This window comes from Erinaceus europaeus, chromosome 3, assembly GCF_950295315.1.
Source record: "Erinaceus europaeus chromosome 3, mEriEur2.1, whole genome shotgun sequence".
Classification (NCBI taxonomy): domain Eukaryota; kingdom Metazoa; phylum Chordata; class Mammalia; order Eulipotyphla; family Erinaceidae; genus Erinaceus; species Erinaceus europaeus.
This window is the reverse complement of record NC_080164.1, coordinates 122,624,909-122,650,516: the sequence shown is the minus strand read 5'-3', so window position 1 is coordinate 122,650,516 and position 25,608 is coordinate 122,624,909. Positions and strand designations below refer to the sequence as shown.

The 25,608-nt window shown below is 38.2% G+C and overlaps 1 protein-coding gene across 1 annotated transcript in view; it reads left to right on the top strand.

The window, feature by feature from the left end:
• Nucleotides 1-25,608, top strand: part of ADAMTS3 (ADAM metallopeptidase with thrombospondin type 1 motif 3) — a 287,233-nt gene that overhangs the window by 130,230 nt on the left and 131,395 nt on the right. Inside the window, exon 4 of the mRNA XM_007523544.3 lies at nucleotides 13,330-13,486. Within this exon, the coding sequence (XP_007523606.1) occupies nucleotides 13,330-13,486 (157 nt within the window). The remainder of the gene's footprint in view (nucleotides 1-13,329; nucleotides 13,487-25,608) is intronic.

The following is a 25,608-nucleotide window of genomic DNA, read 5'->3' as shown; positions in this document are numbered from 1 at the left end:
TATTGTTGTTGTCGTCGTTGTTGGATAGGACAGAGAGAAATAGAGAGAGGAGGGGAAGACAGAGAGGAGGAGAGAAAGATAGACACCTGCAGACCTGCTTCACCACCTGTGAAGCGTCCCCTGCAGGTGGGGAGCCGGGGTTCGAACCGGGATCCTTATGCCGGTCCTTGTGCTTTGTGCCACCTGCGCTTAACCCGCTGCGCTACAGCCCAACTCCCTTTTTACTGAATTTTCATAGAACTAACCATGCATTATGATGAGAAAGGTCCTTAATAACAAGCATACTGTTATTTCAGTAGTGAGTATTTTAGGGTCCTTTTATGATGATCTCCATCATCACAGGTTGATATTTTACTATCTATATAGATTAATGAAAACAATCTTATTAGAGCTTTAAATAACCCAGACTAGGTCTAGCATGTCGGGGGTGGTAGCAGTTGTTAGAGAAAAGTAGAGGAATTGACTTGATGTACAGAAAATCCTTTTTAACATTTGGATGATCTTCATAGACCTTTTTTTCTTGTAATATATATTTTTATAAAATCCAGGCAGCAGAACATTAGAGACTATGTTTTCTAAAGAACTACAACATTTGGCAGCCAGGCAGTGGCTCAGTGGGTTAAGCACAAATGGCGTGAAACTCAAAGACCTGCTGAAGGATCCCTGTTCGAGCCCCCAGCTCCCTACCTGCAGGGGGTTCGCTTCACAGGCCGTGAAGCAGGTGTGCAGGTGTCTATCTTTCTCTCTCCCTCTCTGTCTTCCCTCCCTCTCTCGATTTCTCTCTGTCCTATCCAACAACAATGACAGCAACAATAACAACAAGGGCAACAAAAGGGGAAAAAATAAAAATAAAATCTTAAAAAGAAAAAAGGACTACAACACTGATGTGTAAGGATGTTGATGGGAAATCAGATCAATTTCCCTTGGCAGTTAATAGAATTCTGAGTTAAAATAGCATAATACCCCCCCCCCTTAACTTTATGACTCTAATACCTCCCTGAATGGAGGACTCAGTTCCTTCTATTCTTGGAGTTGACTGTGTTAAAATGCATTTCGCTTTACTGATTTGCCCTAAATTGTGTGACTGTTGAAGGTTCAGAAGTTGGATGAAATGCCAATTTCATATATATATTTGTTTAACAGACACCTGACTTAACAAACCTTAATTTCCGGGTACTAGCACAGTTAGCATGAATTGTTACATTGAAAGGCTACAGTGTTCAGTGATAAGATAAAATGCTGGGGATCAAAAAAAATGAGTGGAAATTACTTCTTCTTGCATTGGGTAAGCAATTTAACTTAGTAGTATAACTTGAGCGATATTTGAACTACTTCTTCATCTTTTTAAACTCTATTCAGGGGCCAGGTGGTGGTGTACCTGGTTGAGCGCACAGGTTACAGTGCACAAGGATTCGGGTTTGAGCCCCCAGTCCCCATATGCTGGGGGAAAGCTTTTTGTGTGGTGAAGCAATGCTGCAGGTGTCTCTCTTCCATCTATCTCTCCTTTTACCCTCAATTTCTAACTGTCTCTATCCAATAACTAAATAAAGATAATAAAAATGTTCTTAGGGATGTTTAAAAAATAAAAGATAAATTCTATTCAAGTGTATCTCAAACAGTTAAGCTTCATTCACATAAATAAAGAGTGTCTTTGGTTAACATACAGTTATTTTTAAAAAATAGTTTTGTTTATTTATTATTGGATAGAGACACAGAGAAATTGAGAGGGGAAGGTGACATAAAGTGATGAGACAGAGAGAGAGAGAGAGAGATGTAGCTCTGCTTCACCACTAGTGATACTTTCTTCCTTCAGGTGGGGACCAGGGGCTTGAACCTACGTCCTTGGGAACTTTGAAGTCAGCACTTAATTAGGTGCTCTACCACCTACCCTTATATACAATTACATGCCCATTCTCATTATTTTCCAGCCCTTGTCAACTTTCTCCACTACAGTAAAACAACATTTAGGTAACATAGTTACACATTGAATGCTCCACAGCATATATATATATATATATATGTGTGTGTATATATATATATTAGAATATCAGCCACAGAATTTTGAGGAAAATCTTAGCAATTCCATTTGGAACCCTTAAAAATGTCTTCTATGGGGAGTCAGGCGGTAATGCAGCCGGTTAAGCGCATGTGGCGCGAAGGCAAAGACTGGTGTTAGGATCCCAGTTTGAGACCCCGGCTCCCCGGCAGGTCTTCAGGTGTCTATCTTTCTCTTCCCCATCTCTCTTCATTTCTCTCTGTCCTATCTAACAATGATGGCATCAATAACTACAACAATAATTAAAAAACAAGGGCAACAAAAGGGAAAATAAATAAATATAAAAAAGGTCCATGTTGATTTTTATCTCGGAAAGTTCAGTATAATTCATTTTTTTCACAGTGACTGATGTTTATATTTTTGTCATATAAAAAGTAGAGTTTCACATTTGTCCTTAGATGTTAGAGTTTACAAAGGGCATTCCTACACATTATCTCATCTCAAACTTCCTATGCTCCACACCCCTTACACTTGCTTGTCACTTACACTCTGGTGAGGAATAGGAAACCATATAACCTGGTTTAGTAGGACTGGTTGTTGAATGTGACAGTCATGGCCCCTCCTAGTGACTAAGCAGTATGGCCTTTGTGATAGCTGTTTCCATGCACAGAACCTGTTTGGCTTCACTCTGGACTCTTGGAAGTATTTGAGTTGAGTGATGCAGCTGGAAGAGCTGACCAGATGAGAGGGGAATTTTGCAGCTGGGTTTTTCATTTTTAGTACAGATGATTGTATTAGTGATATCCTCTCCAAAACACTGTCAAAGGCACTCTGTGAAGACTTAATTAAAGCATAATAAAGTGTGCTTCATGATGTACTAAAAATAAACATTTCAAGTTAATCTGTTAAATTTTGGAAAATGGATTGAGGAAATAAATACTACCTATATTGTTGACTGGAGCTATAGAATGGCCAATGTGAGAAGCTTTACATCCTGAAGGGAAAAATTATAAAATATTTAAAAATTTTTTTAAAAAACATGTATTCATTCCCTTTTATTGCCCTTGTTGTTTTATTGTTGTTGTAGTAATTATTGTTGTTGTTGTTGATGTCGTCATTGTTGGATAGGACAGAGAGAAATAGAGAGAGGAGGGGAGGACAAAGAGGGGAGAGAAGGACACCTGCAGACTTGCTTCACTGCTTGTGAAGCGACTCCCCTGCAGGTGGGGAGCCGGGGGGCCTGAACCGTGATCTTTACCCAGGTCTTTGCGCTTTGCGCCACATGCGCCTAACCTGCTGCACTACCACTCGAATCCTCATAAAATATTTTCTTGACATCATATATCAAGTAACACTAAAGGCGTGTTTTATTTTATTTTAATATTTATTTGTTTTCCAATTTCTTTATTGGGGGATTAGTAGTTTACAGTTGACAGCAAAACACAATAGTTTGTACATGCATAACATTTCCCAGTTTTCCCCATAACAATTCAGCCCCCACTAGGTCCTCCTCTACCATCATGTTCCAGGACCTGAACACTCCCCCCACCCCATTATCTTTTCCTTGGGTGCGATATAAAGGTATTTTAAATGTTGCAACTATTTTTAAATTTTTTTATTAGTGATTTAATATTGATTTACAAAATTACAAGATAACAGGGGTACAACTCCACACTTTTTCCACCACTAGAGTTCTGGATTCCCACCTCTCTATTGTAAGCTACAAATGGTTTTCCCAAGGTTTTGATATGGGTTAACTATTATCTATACAACTGTCCATTCATATTTGTATATATTTGCCCTTTTTTTTAAGGTCTCATATTCTCTTCCTTTCCAAGTCACACATAAACCTACTACTACACCCAAATGTCCCTTCCTTTTTTCCTCCTCTCTGGTTTTTGATGGAGCTGGAGTTCAGAACCCTCTGGTCATCTTTCCCCTATCATTTCTCCCCTACTAGGACTATGGACCAAAATTCTTTATGGGGTGCAGAAGGTGGGAGGTCTGGCTTCTGTAATTGCTTCTCTGCTGGACATGGACGCTGGCAGGTCAATCCATACCTCCAGCCTGTCTATCTTTCCCTCGTGGGTTAGGGCTCTGGAGAGGTGAGGTTCCAGGACATGTTGGTGAGGTCGTCTGCCCAAGGAAGTCAGGGTGAAATCATGATAGTGTCTGCAACTTGATGGCTGAAAAGCAGCAAGATATAAAGCAGGAAAAAATAATTAATGAATAGGAACCAAAAAGTAGGAGTAGATGAGAACAGAAATATTAGGGTGGAAAGAAGCTAGGGAGTCCATTCTAGGCATCTTCCCAGAGGCCCACAACTATCGAAACATATCATATCATGCTTGAGTTTGATAGCTAATATGGAGTTGGACAAAAATATTGTCTGAGAAGATAGTGTCAGAGTAGAGAAAAAGGGCTAGAAAGTTGGTTAGGCCAAGAGTAGCTTTCATTCTTGAAAATAAATCTATGAATAAAATTAACTGTTTACCCCATCAAACTGACCCAGGGGCTATATATATATTTATATTTACCATAAAAGCCTGTGAGTCCCTGTTGGTCTGAGCTTACAGTTCATGGTCACAGCTGGAAACATTCTAGGCTGCACTCATTTCAGGACCAGTCTTCCTCGAGTGGCAGGCCAGGATACTCCAGCCTCCCTTAAGCGACTGGCGCAGTCCTTACCATTTTTGCTTTATGGTGAGGGCAAGTTCCTGGGTAGGCCTACAAGAGGACTTATAATGACATTCCTGATGGAAGTGACTGTTGATGGCATAGAGAGGGATCCATTAGAGGTCTAAGATTCTAAGAGGTCCAAGAATTCTCTGACTAGTACCCCAGATGATGGTGTGATATTGACCAAAAAGGCCAATTTTAAGTGAGCCAGTCTCTTGTCCTTATAAATGATTGCATCTGCTTAAACAGAATGTCTTAAGACATAATCTTATGTTGTCAATTATATAATTTTTAAATTATAATTTCAAAGTTTTAAATTTCTGACAGTATTTTAAGCAATATAGTACTTAAATACTATAATTTGAGACTTTTAAAATTTACACATCCTGCCATTTCACCTTTATTTCACTACATTGTATCCTGTGAAATGAAACCTTGGGGGATATAGAGCCGAAGTTTACTAATTTAATGCTAGGGTCTGTACCTGTGTGAGCCTGAGCTTCCAATATTTTTTGCTGAGTTTGTGACTACTTAAATGACTACCTTGGTATACAAAAGAACCTTCAGTATTTAATTATTAATTGTCCCTTTTATGAATGAAGCAGGTAACCTTCTGCATTACGATCTTGGTTCAGGGAGTCTAATTATTAATACTGATTTTTTTTTCCTATTAAGTACATATGGAACATTCTTGCTTAATGATACAGGAACTTTTAAGTAGTTATTCAATTTTGGGTAGATTTTGAAGTAAACATCAATAAAATGTGATGGATAATTACAGAGAATATCTATAAAATAACTCATAGAGCTCAGCTGCTCTCTTCCCTGATCCAGCTTTCTGTTTGTTTTCTAGCCATAACATCATCTCCCTAGACACTAACTTGGATCCACCTGCATATCAGGTTGCAGGCTCAGGGAAAAAAAAAAAAACTAGTATAACCACAGGCCCTTTGGAATATAACTAAAATATGCCTACTAGCTATCTACAAAATGGAGGACCCCTCAACTCTTCATCTGCACTATTCCAGCCTTTAGGTTCATGATTAGTCAACAATTTCTTTGGCTTTGTATGTTAACTCTCTTGTCAACCACCAGGTTCCAGATGTTAGCATGATGACAACCAGACTTCCCTGCACAGACAACCCCACCAATGTGTCCTAGAGCTCTGCTTCCCCAGAGCCCCACCCTACTAGGGAAGAGAGAGGCAGGCTGGGAATATGGATAAACCTGTCAACACCTATGTTCAGCAGGGGTGGGGGAAGCAATTACAGAAATCAGACCTTCCACCTTCTGTATCCCACAGTGACCTGGGGTCCATACTCTCAGAGGGTCAAAGAATAGGAAAGCTATCAGGGGAGAGGATGGGATATGGAGTTCTGGTGGTGGGAATTGTGTGGAGTTGTACCCCTCTTATCCTATGAATTTGTCAGTGTTTCCTTTTTATAAATAAATTTAAAGAAAAATAGCTCAGTATAGTCCAGGATGTGAAGTATATGGGTTTTTGCCACCTACTTTTTCAATAACTGTTTTTAATATCTCTCCAGCCTTCAGTAATTTAATTAGATATATTTTTAAACTTATATCCTCAGTCTTTATTCTTTGGGTTGCTTCCAGGTTTTAACTATTACGAATTGTGCTGCTATGAATATATCTTTTTGGATGGGCGTTATGGAGTCTTTGGGGTATAATTCTAGGAGAGGAATTACTGGTTCATATGGAAGGTCCGTCTCTAGCCTTGTGAGATTCTCCAGACTGCTCTCCACAGATGTTGGACCAATTTACATTTCCATCAGCAGTGTAGAAAGGTTCCTTTGTCCCCACAGCCTCTCCAGCATTTGTTGCTGTTGTCCTTTTTGATGTATGCCATTTTCACAGGGGTGAGGTGGTATCTCAATGTTGTCTTTATTTGCATTTCTTTGACAATCAATGACCTGGAGCAATTTTTCATATGTTTGTTAGCCTTTTGGATTTCCTCTGTAGTGAATGTTTTACTCATATCCTCTGTCCATTTTTGGATGGGGTCATTTGATTTTTTGTTGCTAAGTTTGCTGAGATCTTTGAATATTTTGGTTATTAGTCTCTTGTCTGATGTATGGCATGTGAAGATCTTCTTCCATTCTGTGAGGGGTCTCTTTGTTTGTGTGATGGTTTCTTTGGCTGTGCAGAAGCTCTTCATTCTGATGTAGTCCCACTGATTTGTTTCTGTTTTAGTCTTCCTTGCAATTGGGTTTGACTCATCAAAGATGTCCTTGAGGTTTAGGTGGGAAAGTGTTCCACCAATGTTTTCTTCTAAGTATTTGATAGTTTCTGGTCTAACATCTGAGTCCTTAATCCATTTGGAGTTGATTTTTGTTTCTGGTGAGATAAGGTGGTTCAGTTTCATTCTTTTGCATGTTTCCACTCAGTTTTCCTAGTACTGTTTATTGAAAAGAGCCTCCTTCCTCCATTTAATACTTTGGGCCCCCTTATCAAAGATTCAATTTCCATAGGTGTAGGGGTTTAGTTCTGGGCTTTCAGTTCTGTTCCACTGGTCTGTGTGCCTATTTTTATTTCATTACCAGGATGCTTTGATGATGATGGCCTTATAATATAGTTTGAGATCTGGGAGTGTTATACCTCCATTTCTGTTTCTTTTCCTCAAGAGTGTTTTGGCAATTCTAGGTGTTTTCTGGTTCCAGATAAATGATTGTAATTTTTGTTCTATTCTCTTAAAGAAGCTTGGTGGAACTTTGATGGGTATCGCATTAAATTTGTATATGGCTCTGGGGAGAATATTCATTTTGATGATATTAATTCTTCTAATTCATGAGTATAGTTTTCCATCATTTCACTTTAAGTCTTTTGTTTGTCTTATTGGGTCAGGTGAGAATCTTGCAAGCAGCATATGGTTGGGTTGTGTTTTCTGATCCATCTTCCTACTCTGTGCCTTTTAATGGGTGAGTTTAAGCCATTGACATTTATTGATATTATGGATTTAATGTATTGTAGTGTCATTATTCAGCAATTTTTTATTTGCTCTTCTACATGGCAAGTATTATGGTGATGTTCTTGTTTATAATAGGTCTTTTAGAACCTCTTTCAGGGCAGTCTTGGTGATGGTTGCCTTCTTTACCTTAAACTGTCTGAGAAGGTTTTGATCCCTCTATCTAGTTTGAATGAAAGTCTAGCAGGATATTATCCTTGGTTGAAACCCTTTTTCATTCAGGGCTTGATAGATATCTTGCCATTCTCTTCTGGTTTTTAGAGTCTGAGTGTAGAAGTCTGCTGATAGTCTTATGAATTTTCCCCTGTATGTGACTTTTTGTTTTTCTCTTGCAGTCTTTAGGATCCTTTCTTTATCCTTACTTCTTTTCATTGTAACAGTGATGTGTCTTGGTGTCTTCAGGTCTGGGTTGATTTTGTTTGGGACTCTGGGCCTCTTGAATCCTAATGTCCTTTTTGTTGTTTAGGTCTTGGAAGTTTTATTCTATTATTTTCTCTATGATGTTTACTTTGCCTTCCTCTCTTTCTTACTCTGGTAGGCCAATTATATGAATGTTATTTCTTTTGAGATCATCCCAATTTCTCTGCTGTTGTTTTCAGTGTCTCTCAGTCTCTTTTTGAGCTCTTTTACCTTTTTTTTTTCCTTTAGTTTTTTTCTAGCTCATCCTCTGTCAGGCTAATTCTGTTTTCTGCTTCTGTTAATCTGCTTTTGCTTCCCTCAGCTTCTTTCTTCAGTTCTGTTTAGCTTTTTCTGTTAATTGCCTTTTAGCTCAGCTATTTCAGCTTTCAGTTCTCTAATTACCTTGAGGTAGCCAGTATTTTCCTTGAGGGTCTCATCTGTTGTTTCCCTTATTCTGATAGCCATTTCCTGCATAGTTGTCTTCATTTCTGTGATTATTAGGTTTACTATTGCTTGCATACTTTTCTTATCTATGGTTACTTCTGACTGATTTGGAGTTTCTTCTGGGCTCCTGTATTGATTCATTGTGGTGGCAGTTTTATTTGCTCTTTATTCAACCATTTTTTTAATTGATGTGTTTTGTATTCTTTTGTTCTGTTGTTCTTCAGTTGTTATGTTTTGAGTAATAGCCACACTATGCTAAAGACTTTTCACAAATGCAGTCACAAACCCCAGAAATTACAACAATAGCAACTGAAGCAAGGATTGATGCAGTTCAACCAATACCAGTTAGCCAAACAACACCTCCAGTCCAAGAAAGAATAGTAAACAAAACCAAAAGAAAAAGAGAAAGTCAAAAAAGGAAAATAAGAGTAGACAATTATGCAAATCTACTGTTCACTGTAAGTTCAAGGGATAGCAAGAGGAGAAAGGAAAGTAGAAAAGGAACACATGTATATAATAATAGTAATACTTAAATTAAATTAAATGTAAGAACCCTAACAGTCTGTCTGCAGCTTGAACTGCTCTATATTGCCTGCACGCAGCTTGAGCAAAGACAACCAATTATAAGAAATATCAAGAAAAAAAACCCTCCAGGTAGTCTTTCCCAGGCAGGGCTGAGGCTCTGATTGGTCAAGTATTTGTCATTCAGATAGAGCTCCAGTCACCTAAAAGAAGATGAGAAAGAAAAGAAAAAGAAAAAGGTTTGGAATGAAACCCCTGCTGAGCCAGGAATCTTGGTAAAGAAAATGGCTTTGCAGGAAGCCTGCTAGTAGCAGCTGTCCAGCCAGCATTGGGGCTGGTTCTGGGGTGGGAGGGAAGGATAAGTTCACAAATAATGAAGCCAAAGATTTTTCTTTGTTCATTTGGCCTCTGTTTGCCAGCCCAAGAGTGGGTGGACTCTTTTTTGGTGTCACTGTGACCAACCCCTTATTCACCCTTTCAGGGATGTGCCAGCCATCCTGCCCTCTCCAGAGAATCCCAGGTTGTAAATCGCTTTTTTCTGGAGCTCACGCTAGGTGTTGTTTCCAAGTCGCCATCTTGACTCCACGCCCCCCCCCCAGTAGTATTTTCATGTCCTCTGGATAAATGCCTAAGTGTGGCATTGCTGGAACATAAGATAATTCCATTTTTATTTGTTTAAGTACCCTATATAGTTTTCCAAAACAGAATACACCAGTGCATTTTTACTGAAAGTGTAACATACTCTGGCTCCTTATCTCACTCTTAATGCTATCTCTCATTCCATCAGAATGGCAGATTTTCTGTCTTCTGAAAAGTATCACAAGTCTTAAAAAAATTCTTCATCTTCTCACTGTTGTTTTTTATGAATTTTTATCTTTTTAATCTTCTTTCTTTATTATTAGATAAAGATAGGGAAATTGAGAGGGGGTATAGAGAGAGGGAAAGAGTCAGAGAGACATCTGCAGCCCTGCTCCATCACTTGTGAAGCTTTCCCCTTGCAAGTGGGGACCAGGGACTTGAATCCTGGTTTTGTGCACTGTGATGTGTGTTTTTAACCAGGTACACCATGCCTGGCCCCCACTTTTATTCATCAAAAATCTTTGAAGACATTTTATTCTATTTTTAAATTTTATTAGTGATTTGATATTGATTTACAAAATTATAAGATAACAGGGTACAACTCCACACTGTTGCCATCACTGGAATTCTGTATCCCCATTCCCTCCATTTGTAAGCTACAAATAATTCTTCCAAGGTTACAGATATGTGTTAAATATTAATCTACTATTATCTGTCTATATTTGCATATATTTGCCCCCTTTTAGCCCTATGGTCCAATTTTCTCTTCCTTTCTAAGTTGCAACCAAATCTGTTATTATATCCAAATGTCCCTCCTTTTTTCCTCATTCTCTCTTCAGTCCTGATGGAGTTGGAGTTCAGAGCTGTCAGGTCATCTTCCCCCTATTGTTTATCCCCCACTGGAAATATGGATCAAAATTCTTTTAGGGGTACACAGGTGGAAGGTCTGGCTTCTGTAATTGGGTATTGGCAGGTTGATCCATACCCCCAGCCTGTGTCTATCTTTCCTTAGTTAGTTATTGCTCTGGAGATGTGAGGTTCCCTGATACATTGGTTAGGTCATCTGCGTAGGGAATTTATGATGGAATCATGGTAGTGTCTGCAACTTGGTGGCTGAAAGGCAGTAAGTTATAAAGCAGGACAAAATTATTAACCAAACAGGAACCAAAAGATATAGCTAGAGAAGATGAGAATAGGTATTTTAGGGTGGAAAGAAGTATGAATGTCTATTTCAGTTATTGTTCCTGGGGGCCTATGACTTATAGGCTTTTTTTTTTTTTTTTTTTGATAGCATGGAGTTGGACAAAAATCTTTTCTGAGAAGATGGTGTCAGAGTAGAGGAAAAGGCTAGAAACTTGGATTAGGGCCGAGAGTAGCTTCCAATCTTGAAGAAAATCTATGAATAAAATTAACTGTTTACCCCATCAACCTGACCCAAGGCCTATATATATTTATATTTAGCACAGGAACCTGTGTAACCTCTGAGGACCTTTCAGTCTGAGATCTTAGTCCATGGTCACAGCTGGGAACATTCTTTTTTTTTTATATATCATTAAAAATAAGCATTAAAGTTTATTATGTGAATATGAATTTAAGAAGCAAAATTCTCAGCAAAACCTCCTGTGTTACAAAACCAGCATATTTCACTTGTATTTTAACTAAGACGTTGTTTAGTTTTTCATGTTGTTATTGTTGTTGTTGTTGTTATTTTTTATAAAAAGGAAACATTGACTAAACCATAGGATAAGAAGAGTACAACTCCACATAGTTCCCACCACCAGATCTCCGTATCCCATCCCCTCCCCTGATAGCTTTCCTATTCTTTTTTTTTTTTCCTCCAGGGTTATTGCTGGGCTTGGTGCCTGCACCATGAATCCACCACTCCAGGAGGCCATTTTTTCCTCCCTTTTGTTGCCCTTGTTGTGGTTATTATTATTGCCATTGTTGATGTTGTTCGTTGCTGGACAGGACAGAGAGAAATGGCAAGAGGAGGGGAAGACAGAGAGAGAGGGGAGAGAAAGACAGACACCTGCAAACCTGCTTAACCGCCTGTGAAGCGACTCCCCTGCAGGTGGGGAGCCGGGGGCTCGAACTGGGATCCTTACGCCGGTCGTCGCACTTTGCGCCACATGCGCTCAACCCACTGTGCCACCGCCCGACCCCTGCTTTCCTATTCGTTATCCCTCTGGGAGTATAAACCTAAGGTCATTGTGGGATGTAGAAGGTGGAAGGTCTGGCTTCTGTAATTGCTTCCCTGCTGTACATGGGTGTTGACTGGTCAATCCATACTCAGCTGGGAACATTCTAGACTGCATTCATTCCAGAACCAGTTGAAGGCATATTTTACACCAGTAATTGTGTCGGTACTTAAGAAGACTAAGATGAATTAAGAGGAATGTCTGCCTCAATCGCTGACAGCCTTGGAGAAACAGAACAGTGAATGAGTCTGACATTTGGGTAAAGCAGCCAGAGTCAGAATGATTGGCTAAGCCTGGTCCCTATTTTCTATGGGAGCACCTTGTCTATGTACGTTCGCAAATTATATCTAAGAAAATAACATTTAAGAAGAGCCCTGAAGAATAAGAAAAGGAAAAACAGGCAAAGGTAGTGCAGTTAGAGAAGATAGAGAAGATCGGTCTAAGCAGAACCAAAAGCATTCCAGAGACCCGAGGCTGTACAGAGCAAGGAAATACTAAGTTGTCCAAGCTTATTATTTGAGATTGATAGGCAGGACCAGATGATGCCAGCCTTGAAGACCACGTTAAGGGGTGTGGTATTAAACAAAGTGTACGGCAGTTGAAGTGGTTTTTCTTTTTTTCAGTTGAAGTGTTTAAAGGTGAACCTTTATGTCATTTGATGTGTTCATCAAAATCCGTTTATCTTTTCTCACTGGGCACACAGCCAGATTCCATTTCCTGGCTCCCTTGACAGCTGGCTGTGAGCCATGAGACTTGATCCTACCCAGGAAAATAAGTAGTGGTGGTGAATCCTACACGTACAATTGGCTCATACAAACCTCTCATGTGGGGGCCAGTGGCTGGCTGTTCATGGAGCAAAGTGGTAGAACAAAATAACCTTTCAGTGTGGAGAGGGAAAAAACTCCGAGGGAAACATATATATGTAAAGTCACAAAGTTATATTATTATAGGACAAATATGAATCACTCATAAAGCTGATAGTTCTTAGAGGTGCAGGATTTTACTGAAGCCCAAAGGAGCTATTTAAAGACAGGTAAACTGTTTTGTATTACATATTAGATGGAACTTGTTCCTCTGTTTCCAACATGGTCTGGAAAGAAAATGTAAATAAGTTAAAATACAGCCCATGAAAGCATAGCAACTCTAGTAGGTTAGGATGGAAAACTAGCTATGTTTCTTTCCTGGAGTTTACTTATGCTCATACAATTTCTTATGGAGATAAAACACCAAGGATAAATAAATGTACTTTATAAATGTACTTCTTTTTCAGCTTTATAAAATGTATATACTTACCTTATTTGATTTAAGACTCTTTATTTAACCATAATGAATTTCTGTTCCTACCATGTGTCAGTGTCTACCTTATATAAATTCCTGATGTTTAATACTAACTTAACCATTTAAAATTTATAGACAGATGTTGAAAGGAAAAAAAAACAATTTTCACAAGTTATCCTTTGACTACTTTAAAATGCACTTATAAACTGGAGGATTTCTTATTAAAATTAATGTGTTTGTGCTTTTTCTAGGCTGGAATGATTAAAAGTGATAATGATGAGTATTTCATTGAACCCTTGGAAAAAGGTAAGCAGATGGATGAAGAAAAAGGAAGAATTCATGTTGTCTACAAGAGATCTGCACTAGAGCGGGCTCCCACAAACATGTCCCAGGACTTCCACTACATAGGTAAGCATCTACGAAAAGATTCGTGAATAACTGTGATTTTACACCATTCTCACATCAGCTAAGTGAATGTGGTTGTAATGTGCTCCTGTAGATATGGGAAGTGGCAAAGTTGTTTGTTTTTATGAATTGTGCGACTTGACTCGCATTTTTGAACCATAGGTCAGAATATGTTACAGGTGTTACTATTATTCCAGTGTTAAATTGCTTCCTGATATACGGGCCATTTTTGCTTATAAAAGGTTTCATGGTAAAACTATCTTTTTATAGTTTTTGTTAAAGTTAGAAACTATGTATGTTTCCAGAAATATCTGAGTTTTGCATTATGACTATTATTAACCAGGGCACTGCTCAACTGCTTTATGATGGTGCTGGAAATTGAAGCTGACACCCCAGAGCCTGAGAAATGAAGGTCTTTTGCATAAACTCTGCTATTTCCCAGCCCTAAGTGGTGCAATATTTATGTTATTTTAAATAAGACAGATATATTAGAGAGAGTAAGTGTTTTAATATCAGTGTGATAGATACATTTGAAATTAAGTATGCTGTTTGACTTTTTGGCCTACTTTGGCAAAACTAAATAAAAAGCCTTCTTTTCCCATCTCTTTTTTGAAATTTTTGAAATTTATTTATTTATAAAATGGAAACACTGACAAGACCATAGGAGAAGAGGGCCACAATTCCCACCACCAGAGCCTCGTATCCCATCCCCTCCCGTGGTAACTTTCCTATTCTTTAACCCTGTGGGAGTATGGACCCAGGGTCACCATGGGTTCTGTGTTCTTCTAGCTGAACCATTTACTTGGTTATGGATTTTTTTTTTTCTTTTTAACAAAACTTTAATTAGTGAGACAATATGTCAAATGATTCCATTAAAATTTATGTCAAGTAGGCCAGACCAACTAAATTCATGTCGATTATGGCACATGACTTTTCTATTTTTGTTTGTTTTAATGATACCTGATAGTAGCTTGACTTTGAAAAGATTCTTAAAGAAATAAAATTAGATGGGGGTTGAGTGTTGCACAGTGGGTTAAGCACACATGGCACCAAGCATAAGGACCAGCATAAGGATCCCGGTTCGAGCCCCCGGCTCCCCACCTGCAGGGAGGGGCGTCACTCTGCAAGCGGTGAAGCAGGTCTGCAGGTGTCTGTCTTTCTCTCCCCCTCTCTGTCTTCCCCTCCTCTCTCCATTTCTCTCTGTCCTATCCACCAACGATGACATCAATAACAACAACAGTAATAACTACAACAACAATGAAACAACAAGGGCAACAAAAGGGAAAAAAAAGAAATAAAGTTAGATATAGAATATTTCCTTTTTTTGGAGAAGAAATGGGGTTTGAGAATCAACTTTTTTAATCCAAATTTTCATCAATCTATATATGCTTTTGCCAAACCAACTTTTTAATTAAAAGTAATAGAAATTTTCCCTCTGGGAATGTATAATCTTAATTAAGCAGTCCTCTGTCTCCTAGATTAACAATGTCTTGCACTTTGAGAGTTGATACCTAGTTATTAATTTGATGTTCTGATGCCACCAGCTTCCCTTAGTATGTTATGATAATGGAATAGTAAAATTTAAGATAAATTAATCATTAACATCCTAGGTTGTGGAGGGGTAGGTTTTGATTTGTAGCAACAAGACCATATAAATAGATGAAATATGACTCTAAGTTAGAGGGTTATTGTGATGGAACAAAGAGAATATGCTTTGAAATTAAATAAATGTCATGGCTCTGGAACACCTAAATGTTCTGTCACTTCATATTAATAATTAACCTTTCTCAGTCTTAATTTCTGTATCTGAGAATAAAGAATTCAAACACACTGTACAGTCATAATAGTTCTTAATAGAGTGAATTGATAAATGTAGTCCTTAATAGTATTAACTTAATCACTGTTAACTATTGTTATTAATGATTTCTGCGTGCACAAGTCTCCAAGCTAGGGGGTTTGTTAATGTTGGGCAACTAGATATTGCTAGCCTTCATATTATGAGTATATGCTATTAATTGTCACTTACATTTCACATTAAAAAAATGTCATTTTAATGTTGTGCTCAATGGGTGTATCCCTCCTTTTCTTGAAATAAGAAACTTTGAAGAAATATTAGTTTAATGACTCGTAATTCTAGATGCTAACTGGGTGGAAGTAATTTAGTAGTCAGGGTATATACATTTGAAATAACTCAATGGTATTTGGGGGTAATTGGGGGCATTACTTTAAGAAATTATTCAAAACATTAATTTTAGTAGCATTAATATCAACATACTCAGATATGGTAAGTAATTTTTAATAATACAGACAAGGAAATCAATTTATTTTTTAATCTTTTTTTAGTTTAAGTTTTATTTATTTAATAGGACAGAGAGAAACTGAGAGGGAAGGGGGAGAGAGAAGGAGAGAAAAGCAGAAACATCCACAACACAGCACTGTTTCACTGCTTGTTAGGTTATTGACCAAGGCCTTGATCCTGGGGCTTGTGCACTTAACTAGTTGTACCACTGCCTGGCTCCTATTTTGATTTTTTTTAAATCATAACTAGTATATATCAGAATAAAGTAGTCCACAAAGTAGAGTAATTTTCACTTACCTTTAAATTTGAATCAAAATCAAACTGTTCATTTCTCTTAGAATGTTCTATGTTAAACCTTAGTCTGAACTTAACACATTTTTTTCTTATTATGAAGTTCTGATTGTGCTTGCTGGTTATATCATTGTCACCTATTATGAATTTTAAATTATGACCAACTCTTTTAGATGTTTAAATATTTTCCTAGGGGAGTGGGGCGGTAGTGCATTGGGTTAAGTGCACTTGGTGCAAAGTGCAAGGACCTGCGGAAAGATCCTGGTTGAGCCCCCAGCTCCCCACTTGTAGGGGAGTAGCTCCGCAGGCAGTGAAGCAGGTCTGCAGGTGTCTATCTTTCTCTCACCTACTCTGGCTTCCCCTCCTCTCTCTATTTCTCTCTGTCCTATCTAACAACGACAACATCAATAACAACAATAATAACTACAACAACAATAAAAAGACAACAGGGGCAACAAAAGGCAAGATAAATAAATAAAATTAAAAAAAAAGAAAAAAATTTCCTAGGCTAAAAGGAGATTTAGACCCAGAGTTTTTAAGTATCACACTATAACTTTTTATTTTATTTTACTTTCTTTTGAAAGAGGGATAAGGGTATAGGGAGAGGGAGAAAGAGAGGGAGAGGGAGAAAGGGAGAGGGAGAGGGAGAAGGAGAGGAAGAGGCAGAGGGAGAGGGAGAGGGAGAGAGAGAGAGATTGGCACCAAAGCTTCCTTCAATGTGGGGGGGGGTCAGGCTTGAACCTGGGTTACACACATGGCAAAGCAGTACATTAGCCAAGTAAGCTATTTAATTGGCGCTATACTGTAACTCTTAAATTCCTCTGTAATCTTCTTGATCACAAGAAAGAGAACCAAACTTTTTTCTCCCATAGGCTAAATATTTTCCAAGTGAAAATTTAGAATATATTTTAATAATTTATTCTATTATGCTAAAATGGAATATTGGATATATTCTAGGGTTAGAAAAGTATATTAAGTTACAAGTGACCATGGAACATAGGTAGTGCTTTTGTCTCAACTAAAGTATAATGCTACTTTAGAAGACACATAAGGTCTTTCTTCAGTGAGTTACAAGAAGTATAAAATAAGTTATTTCGAAATAAATGCATTTGAAGATTGTGTTTTCATAAATATCTCTGATAGCAGAAGTTTTGACCTTAAGCAAAGCTTCCTCTGGCTCTATAAAATTTCATTGTTAGGGACCGCAAATAAATATACTTCGTTTTTCTAGTTGCGATAGTAATTGGCTGACCATCTTTCTTACTTTGTTAATTATTTAAATTGAAAACCCCCATTCATTTGATGACAAGAGTTCATTATCAATTTTCTAAATTAAAAAAAAATGATGATGTAAACTAGTAATGAGATGGAGAGAAGTTAATTTGGATTAAAAATGAAGGAAACCTAATGGGGTCTTGATAAAGTAGAAGATGGCATGGAGACAAGTCAAAGATGACTCAGAAATAAAATCTGGAAGATTGGGGAGTTGGGTGGTAGCACAGTGGGTTAAGCGCACATGGCGTGAGGTGTAAGCACTGGAGTTAGGATCCTGGTTTGAGCCCCTGGCTCCCTACATGCAGGGGTTCCCTTCACAGGATAGTAGCTTGACTTTGAAAAGATTCTTAAAAAAATAAAATTAGATGGGGGTTGGGTGTTGCACAGTGGGTTAAACACACATGGCACCAAGCATAAGGACCAGCATAAGGATCCCAGTTGGAGCCCCTGGCTCCCCACCTGCAGAGGCGTTGCTCTGCAAGAGGTGAAGCAGGTCTGCAGGTGTCTGTCTTTCTCTCCCCTTCTCTGTCTTCCCTTCCTCTCTCCATTTCTCTTTGTCCTATCTAACAATGATGACATCAACAACAACAATAATAAAAACAAGGGCAACAAAAGGAAAATAAATAAATATTTTTAAAAAATTGTTTTTAATCTGGAAGACTTGAAGAATTCTCTTTCTAAGACTTAAGAGTTTAAAATAAATCGGAAGAGGCTTGATGCAGGAAAACAAATGGGTATAAGTTTGCATATCTTGAGTTGGAAGACCCCAGTGGAAGAATCTCCAAATTTTCAAAGTATGGATTATTTCTCTTTTCTTTCTTTTTCTTTTTTTGCCTCCAGGATTATCTGTGGGGCTCAGTGCCTGAATTACAAATCCACTGCTCCTGGAGGTCATTTTTTTCCGTGTGTGTGTGTGTGTGTGTGTGTGTGTGTGTGTGTGTATGCTGTTGTTGCTGTTGTTGGATAAGACAGAGAGAAACTGAGAGAAGAGGGGAAGACAGAGGGGGGAGAGAAAGACACCTGCAGACCTTCTCCACTGCTTGTGAAGCAACCCTCCTGTAGGTGGGCCTCTGGGGGTTCAAACCTGGATCCTTTGCACTGGTCCCTGCACCTCGCACTATGTGCATTTAATCTGGTGCACCACTGCCTGGCCCCCGAGTATATTTTCATAAACATGCTGTATAGTCTTTCTATACTTGTTATGGTAGAGATGTATAGATGTTGGCTTAGAAGTCAAATGGCAGGGATCCTCATGGATGTTTTAGAAGTTCCTAATCGCCTGTTACTCTTTTCCCCAAGTTTGTAGCATTGAGTATCAGAAGCTGCATTTTTCACTGAGTTGGGAGCCCATGATGATGTTTGCATTATATGGAAGAAGAAACATGCCCTCAGTAAACAAAACACAAATTGTGACTTTGCCACACTCAAGACATCTGTTATTCTCCTTAATGGAATTCAAGCATTTTGATTCCTTATTCCCTAAGAATATTTATCTCAGTTTTCAACAAGTATAATGCATTTGAACTCACTAGGAATATATATTGTATGATATATTTTATCAACAACAAACATCCCCACCACACCTATATATTACGTAAATTCTTACTTTGGCTCTTAAAAAGAGAACTGTAGATGAGTGGCTGAGTTAAGTTGTGGTCTATATACGCAATGGAATACTACTCAGCTATTAAAAATGGTAAATTCACCTTCTTCACCTCATCTTGGATGAATCTTGAAGACATCATGTTAAGTGAGATATGTCAGAAACAAAAGGATGAATAAGGGATGATCTCACTCCTAGACAGAAGTTGAAAAACAAGATCAGAAGGGAAAACACTAAGCAGAACTTGGACTGGAGTTGGTGTATTGGACCAAAGTAAAAGACTCTGGGGGTGGGAGTTGGGGTTCATGTCCTCAAACATGATGGCAGAGGAGGACCTAGTGGGGGTTGAATTATTATGTAGATAAGTGGGAAATGTTATGCATGTGCAAACTATTGTGTTTTGCTTTCAACTGTAAACCATTAATTACCCCAATATGGAAATTAAAAAAAAAGATCTGTAACTATTTTGATAAATATCAATAAAATATGACAGTGAACTGAGAGAGGGGGGAGAGGGAGAGGGAGAGGGAGAGAGAGAAAGAGAGAGAGAGAGAAGGAGGGAGAGAGAGAGAGAACTGTACTTTTAAGCTTGGGGAAAATGGGTGTAGGCTGTTTTAAAATGTATTGATCTGAGGGCCATGCAGATTAAGTGCACACGGTGCAAATCACAAGGACCAGCTTAAGCATCCTGGTTTGAGCCCCCAGCTCCCCACCTGAAGGGAGTCACCTCACAACTAGTGAATCGGGTCTACAGGGTCTTTCTCTCCCCCTCTCTATCTTCCCCTCCTATCTTGATTTCACTGTGTCCTATCCAACAACAGCAGCAATAACAATGAGGGCAACAAAAAGTGGGAAAAGATGGCCTCCTGGAGCAGTGAATTCATAGTGCAGGCATTGAGCCGCAGCAGTAACTCTGGAGGCAAAAAAAAAAAGTATTGATCTTAGAAACTCATAGGTGCAATGCTTGCTTTTCTTTAGAATTGCCCCTCTAAGCATAGGACCTAAAGGAAGCTTATATTTTGACATTACACATAATTATCTTTTGTTGCAGTACTTCTGATTTCTGGTAAAGAAATGCAGTCTTTTTCATCTAAAACAAACAAACTTGACAGGGGCCAGGTGGTGGTGCACCTGGTTGAACACACTTGTGACAATGCACAAACATAAACTTGACATGCTTATGATAAATAAATTTGTCTACTTCATCATGTGAGAAAAGATTTATTGACTTTGGGAGTGTGGAAAGCTCATAGAATTTGGAGGCTGGATGGTGGTGTACCCAGTTAAGTTCACATAGTATGAATTGCAGGGACCTGCACAAGGATCCCGGTTTGAGCTCCCACTCCCCACCTGCAGGGAGGACACTTCACAAGAGGTGAAGCACATTTGCAGGTGTCTCTCTCTATATCTCTCCCCTCCCTTCTCAGTATCTCTTTATCCTATCTAATAAAATGGGAAAAAAAGGGAGCAGTGGATTCATAGTGCTGGCACTGAGCCCCAGTGATAAAACACTGGAGGCCAAAAAAGAAAAGGAAGAAAGAATGAAAGAAAGAGAGAAAGAAAGAAAGAAAAAATCACATACAATTTAACCACCATTGTTTTGGACCAAATTCTTTTTTATTTTGAAATTTTACTTGTAAGTAACATAGTTAGTAAATCATTAAAGAGTCATAAAGTTCACTTCTACTGAAAAATCAGCGATCAGTTAAAACTCAGATTAAAAAATTTATCCTTGACCATCTCTTAAGAATGTCATCATTAAGAACCTTTACCTCAAGATACCTATTTCAGGGAGCTGTACATGTATGACATCATCCTGCTTTTCATATATTTTTAATTTAATCCCTAAGCCCTTAGACTGCTCTCAAATTACAAACTATTCATTCACCAGCAGCTTTGTGTTAAAGTAATTTTTGTAATTACTTCCTACCAGTGGGAAACAAGGAATAGTGAGCCTTTATCTCCTAGCTTCCTTTCAGGATTTTCATTTTCCTGCATGAACCCAAGTGCTTGTGTTGCTGCCGTGGTTGTCATGGTGCTATGAAGGACTGTCTTTGTCCCAGGTGGGAAACATGTACAAATAAGAAATGATTTGGGAGTTGCTCCTGGTTGCCAGGGAATGAAACTATGAAACAAGAATTGGAATAATGGGAAGACTAGTTCTTATTTTAGTGACCCTTGGAAGTTCCTAGGTAGAGAATCTTTCCTTGGCTCTATAGTAGGTGCTATAAGTCTTTGGATTTGGAAATTCTCATGACCTGTATCTGGAACAAAGAGAAGCTCTGGTGGGACATTTACTCCACTAACTCTTCCATCACACAAGTCAAACATGAAATTATTTTAAGCAGGTGTTTTCTTATTAAATGAAGCCTGGGACATAATGCTACTAAGTCACTGAGGTTTTTCAAATAAGAACCATTCTTTTGGATATATATTGTATCATAACCTTTTCAGAGCTGTATAATTTCGTTTATAAGTTAATCTAAGGGTGAACCTTTACCATGAGTGCTATTGTTGTTTTCCTATAGAAGAACTAATCATTTATAGAATTTTTAATTTGATTTTTTTGGTATTTTCGTAATCTGGACATTTCATTGAAAAAAATGAAAGCAATTAAAGAATGTTTACATAAAATAATCAGGGACCAGAGAAATGAATAAAGTGCTTCCTTCTGTATGTGACATAAAATGGACAATATTTAAATTAATTTTATTATAATGTCTTATTGGACCTATTATCTCTCTTCATTTATAGACTCGCCAGAGGAATTTATTTAGAAAACATTAGAATTAAATTTTTACAAATATAACTTGTTATTATTTTAAGTAAGGAATTGACAGGAACTATGCTGAGTATTCAGAGATACTGTATTATTATTTAGTTACCAATGTGACAGTCATAAAAAAGAATTGGAAACTTTTAGGAATAACTGGATTATTGATATCAAATTAGAATTAGTTAATTTATAGTATAATATAAAGCTAATTTCTATTATTTAGACCAGATCTGGGAGAAAGTGAAGTAAAACAAAACAACTGTTTATCCTATTGGGTAAAATACATCACATGTTGATTTTTTAATTTTTTATTTATTTTATTTTTTATTTATTATTGGATAGAAACAGAAATTGAAAGAGGGGGGAGGAGATAGAGAGACACCTGCAGCCCGGCTTCACCACTTGTGAAGCTTCCCCTATGCAGGTGGGGACCAGGGACTTGAACCTAGGTCCTTGCATGCTGTAATGTGAATTTTTAACCAGGTGAGCCACCACCTGGCCCCCACATGTTGATTTTATGCAGGAGTTTTAGACTGAGTAGGCTCACAGGGTGATGCTCTTTGTTTCCTGGCCTCAATGGTCTTCTCAACTTGTAGCAGAGTCTGTTTTCACTTGAACAAGACACCTGAGTTCTGAGTAGGACCCCTGTTTATCTAGCTCATGGGACCCACCCACAGTTTCTGTTGTAAGCCATAATTGATCCTTCCTCAGGAACTTTCTGACATGTTTCTGAGGATACCCAGCTATTTGTGACCTTTGGGTTCTTTATGTTTTGACATAGTCCTCCTCCTCTTCTGTGAGAAGGCTTAGATGGGAGCTGGGAAGCAATCAGATCTGCTGGCTCCTCATTTTTGTGTGTCTCTCTTGTCCAATAGCTAGGTTGAGATTAAAAGGAACAGAGTTGCCAGTTCCTTCCTCTTACTAAATGTTTTCTTCACTACTCAGTTTCTTTACTGTAACATTCAGTGACCAAAATTTTGATAAGATGTCAAATGCAAATACCAAAAATAGGGTTCCAATTGGTATCAATGTTAAAAAATAAAATGTCTATATAACGTAAGTATACTTTGCCACATGATTTGCGATCTAAAATGCAAATGCATTTTAAGATGCATCACACATATATCTTGAACACCCTTAGTCACTAAGAGAAAGCTTCAGTTTGCTTTAGAGAAAGCTTCTATATGTGAAATCTGCTATTTCATGACTTTTATCTTTTTCTAATAAATGCAAACATAGACTTGAGCTCATATCTCCAGAGCTTTATTTCTGATTAAAAGAGGGTATCAGGTTAATTTTCTTTGTGACTGTATTTTCTTTGTGATTATTTCTTATGCAATCCAAGCATCTAAGTGTTTTTATGCAAAAAGTCAGAGAATGGTAGTAGTCATAGCTTCTTGATGAGCCCATATACTTACTGTTGCTTATATTTTCTAGCTTTGATTGCAGAGATAGAATAATTATTTTGAAAGTTCCAGAGTTACCATATCCAATACTCTATTTCACTACAAACAGGGAGATCATCTGTTTTTGTCTTTTTCTATTCTTGGCAATAACAAAGGGAAAATTAATAAGACCAGTTGTGAAGGCAGTTCCTTACCTTAGGTACCCAGATCCAGCTACGAAAACAGCTCAAATAGATAAAACTAAATGGGAATGAAAAACTGCAAGTGTTCAGTGTTTAGTTCCATAATAAATCTTAACTTTCAGGGGAAAGACATGATTACTTCATAAAACATTTTGATTAATATAAGATGACATCACATTAAGATGAGAATACACATATTATATCTTCAATAATCTTTTTTCTCCTTAAGACTATTGCTACACATGTTTTATATCAAAGGAAGGTAATTCAACTTTGTCAGATTTCTTAGAGAAAATTTAGCCAAGGAAATCCCAAACTCCGTTATTTGAATTTGTTATTTTTAGTCAGGTTTTTGTTTTGTTTTTTCTTTTTTTAATTAAACAAATTATTTATAAAAATGGAAACACTGACAAGACCATAGGATAAAAGGGGTACATTTCCACACATTGCCCACCCCCAGAGCTCCATATCAATCCCCTCCTTGATAGCTTCCCTGTTCTTTATCCTTCTGAGAGTATGGACTCAGGGTCTTTATGGGGTGCAGAAGGTGAAAGGTCTGGCTTCTATAATTGCTTCCCCACTGAACATGGGCTTTAACAGGTCAATCCATACCTCCAGCCTGTTTCTGTCTTTCCTTAGTGGGGCAGAGCTCTGGGGAAGCGTGGCTCCAGGACACATGGGTGGAATCCTCTGCCCAGGGAAGTCTGGTTGGCATCATGGTAGTGTCTGGAACCTGGTGGCTGAAAAAAAAAAAGTTAACATATAAAGCCAAAAAAAATTGTTGACTAATCATGAACCTAACGCCAAGAATATTTCAGATGAAGATTTGGGGTCTCCATTTTGGAAATAGCTACTGTGTCTATTTTAGGTGTATTCCAAAGGGCCCATGACTTTACTATTTTTTGCCTGAGCCTGATATGTGATATGCAGGTGGATCCAAGTTATTGTCTGGGGAGATGATGTCATGACTGGAAAAAGGTCTAGAAAGCCGGATCAAGGAAGAAAGCAGCCCCCAAATATGGGGAAAATGTATAAATATTGTTAACTGTAAACCCCATTAATTTGATCGAGGGTCCATATTTAGCATAGGAGTCTATGTAACCTTTGGATCCCTGTAGGTCCAAGCTCGCATGGTCATGTGTAAGAATGTTCCAAGTTGCACCAATTTCAGGGCCCATCTTCCTCAGGTGGTAGATAGAGTACCATTGTTGATTTACATTGAGGGAAAAGTCCTATGGGGGCCCCCAAAGGGGTCCATTATGTTGTTCCTGATGGAGATGACCAGTGACAATGGAGAGAGGGATCTATTTGAGGTCTAGGCCCATCATGTCTGTGTGGGAATCACAGGACTCCCCAGTTAGGGCCCCAGCTGATGGGGTGGCTTGATAGTGACTGAAGAGTCATCATTAAAGTATGCCAGTCTCTTGTCCTTATTCAGCTTTTGCAGTCCTTATTTTGATAAGGTTAGCTTTGGAGTGACTGAGGGAAGTATAACAGGAAGTAGGTGAGTAGGGTATCTAGGTCTAAGTAGAACCTATTTAATTAGGTACTTTAAGGTTTCTTTTAAGGTCTTTCTACGTGCTTGCTTCATTTATTGACTCACTGCAAACTGCTGTGCACTTTTGCTTTTAGATATATGTTTTTCTCTAAATTTATGGATACATGTGTACTTATACCCTATTTCATGAAACCTGTTCTATATATAGGTTTTGAGGTTTGTTAAGAAGTGTATCACCTGAACTGGAATTAAGGAGTCCTATGAACTAAGAAAGGTCTCACCAGAGTAATGAAGCTGAAGGGTTGACATTCCATGCCTGAAGTCTTTGGACACAGTCTGAAATGATGTATGCAAAGGTGGTACTTGTTGCATTGATTAGGTTGTGGTCAGCAGATGCAGTATTAGTTGGTATGAATTGGGAGAAGCATGCAGAAAAGTGAGCCCCGCCCTAAAGGTTTCAGGACTGGGAGAAACATGAGCTTTATAGAGAAAAGGAAAGGTTCCTGCTGTCTTAGGGTATGAGCTCAGATCTACAGTGATGCAGAGATGAATACGGGCCCCAGATCAGATCAGATTGATGGGATTTGCAATCAACAATATTTATACACCTTTCCCATATTTGGGAGCTACTCTCTTCCCTGATCCAGCTTTCTGGTCCTTTTTCTAGCCATGACATCGTCTCCCCAGAAAATAAGTTGGATCCCACTGCATATCAGATGTCAGGCCCAGGAAAAAAAAATAGTATAGTCATAGGCTCTTTGGAATATAACTAAAATAGGACTACTATCTATCTAC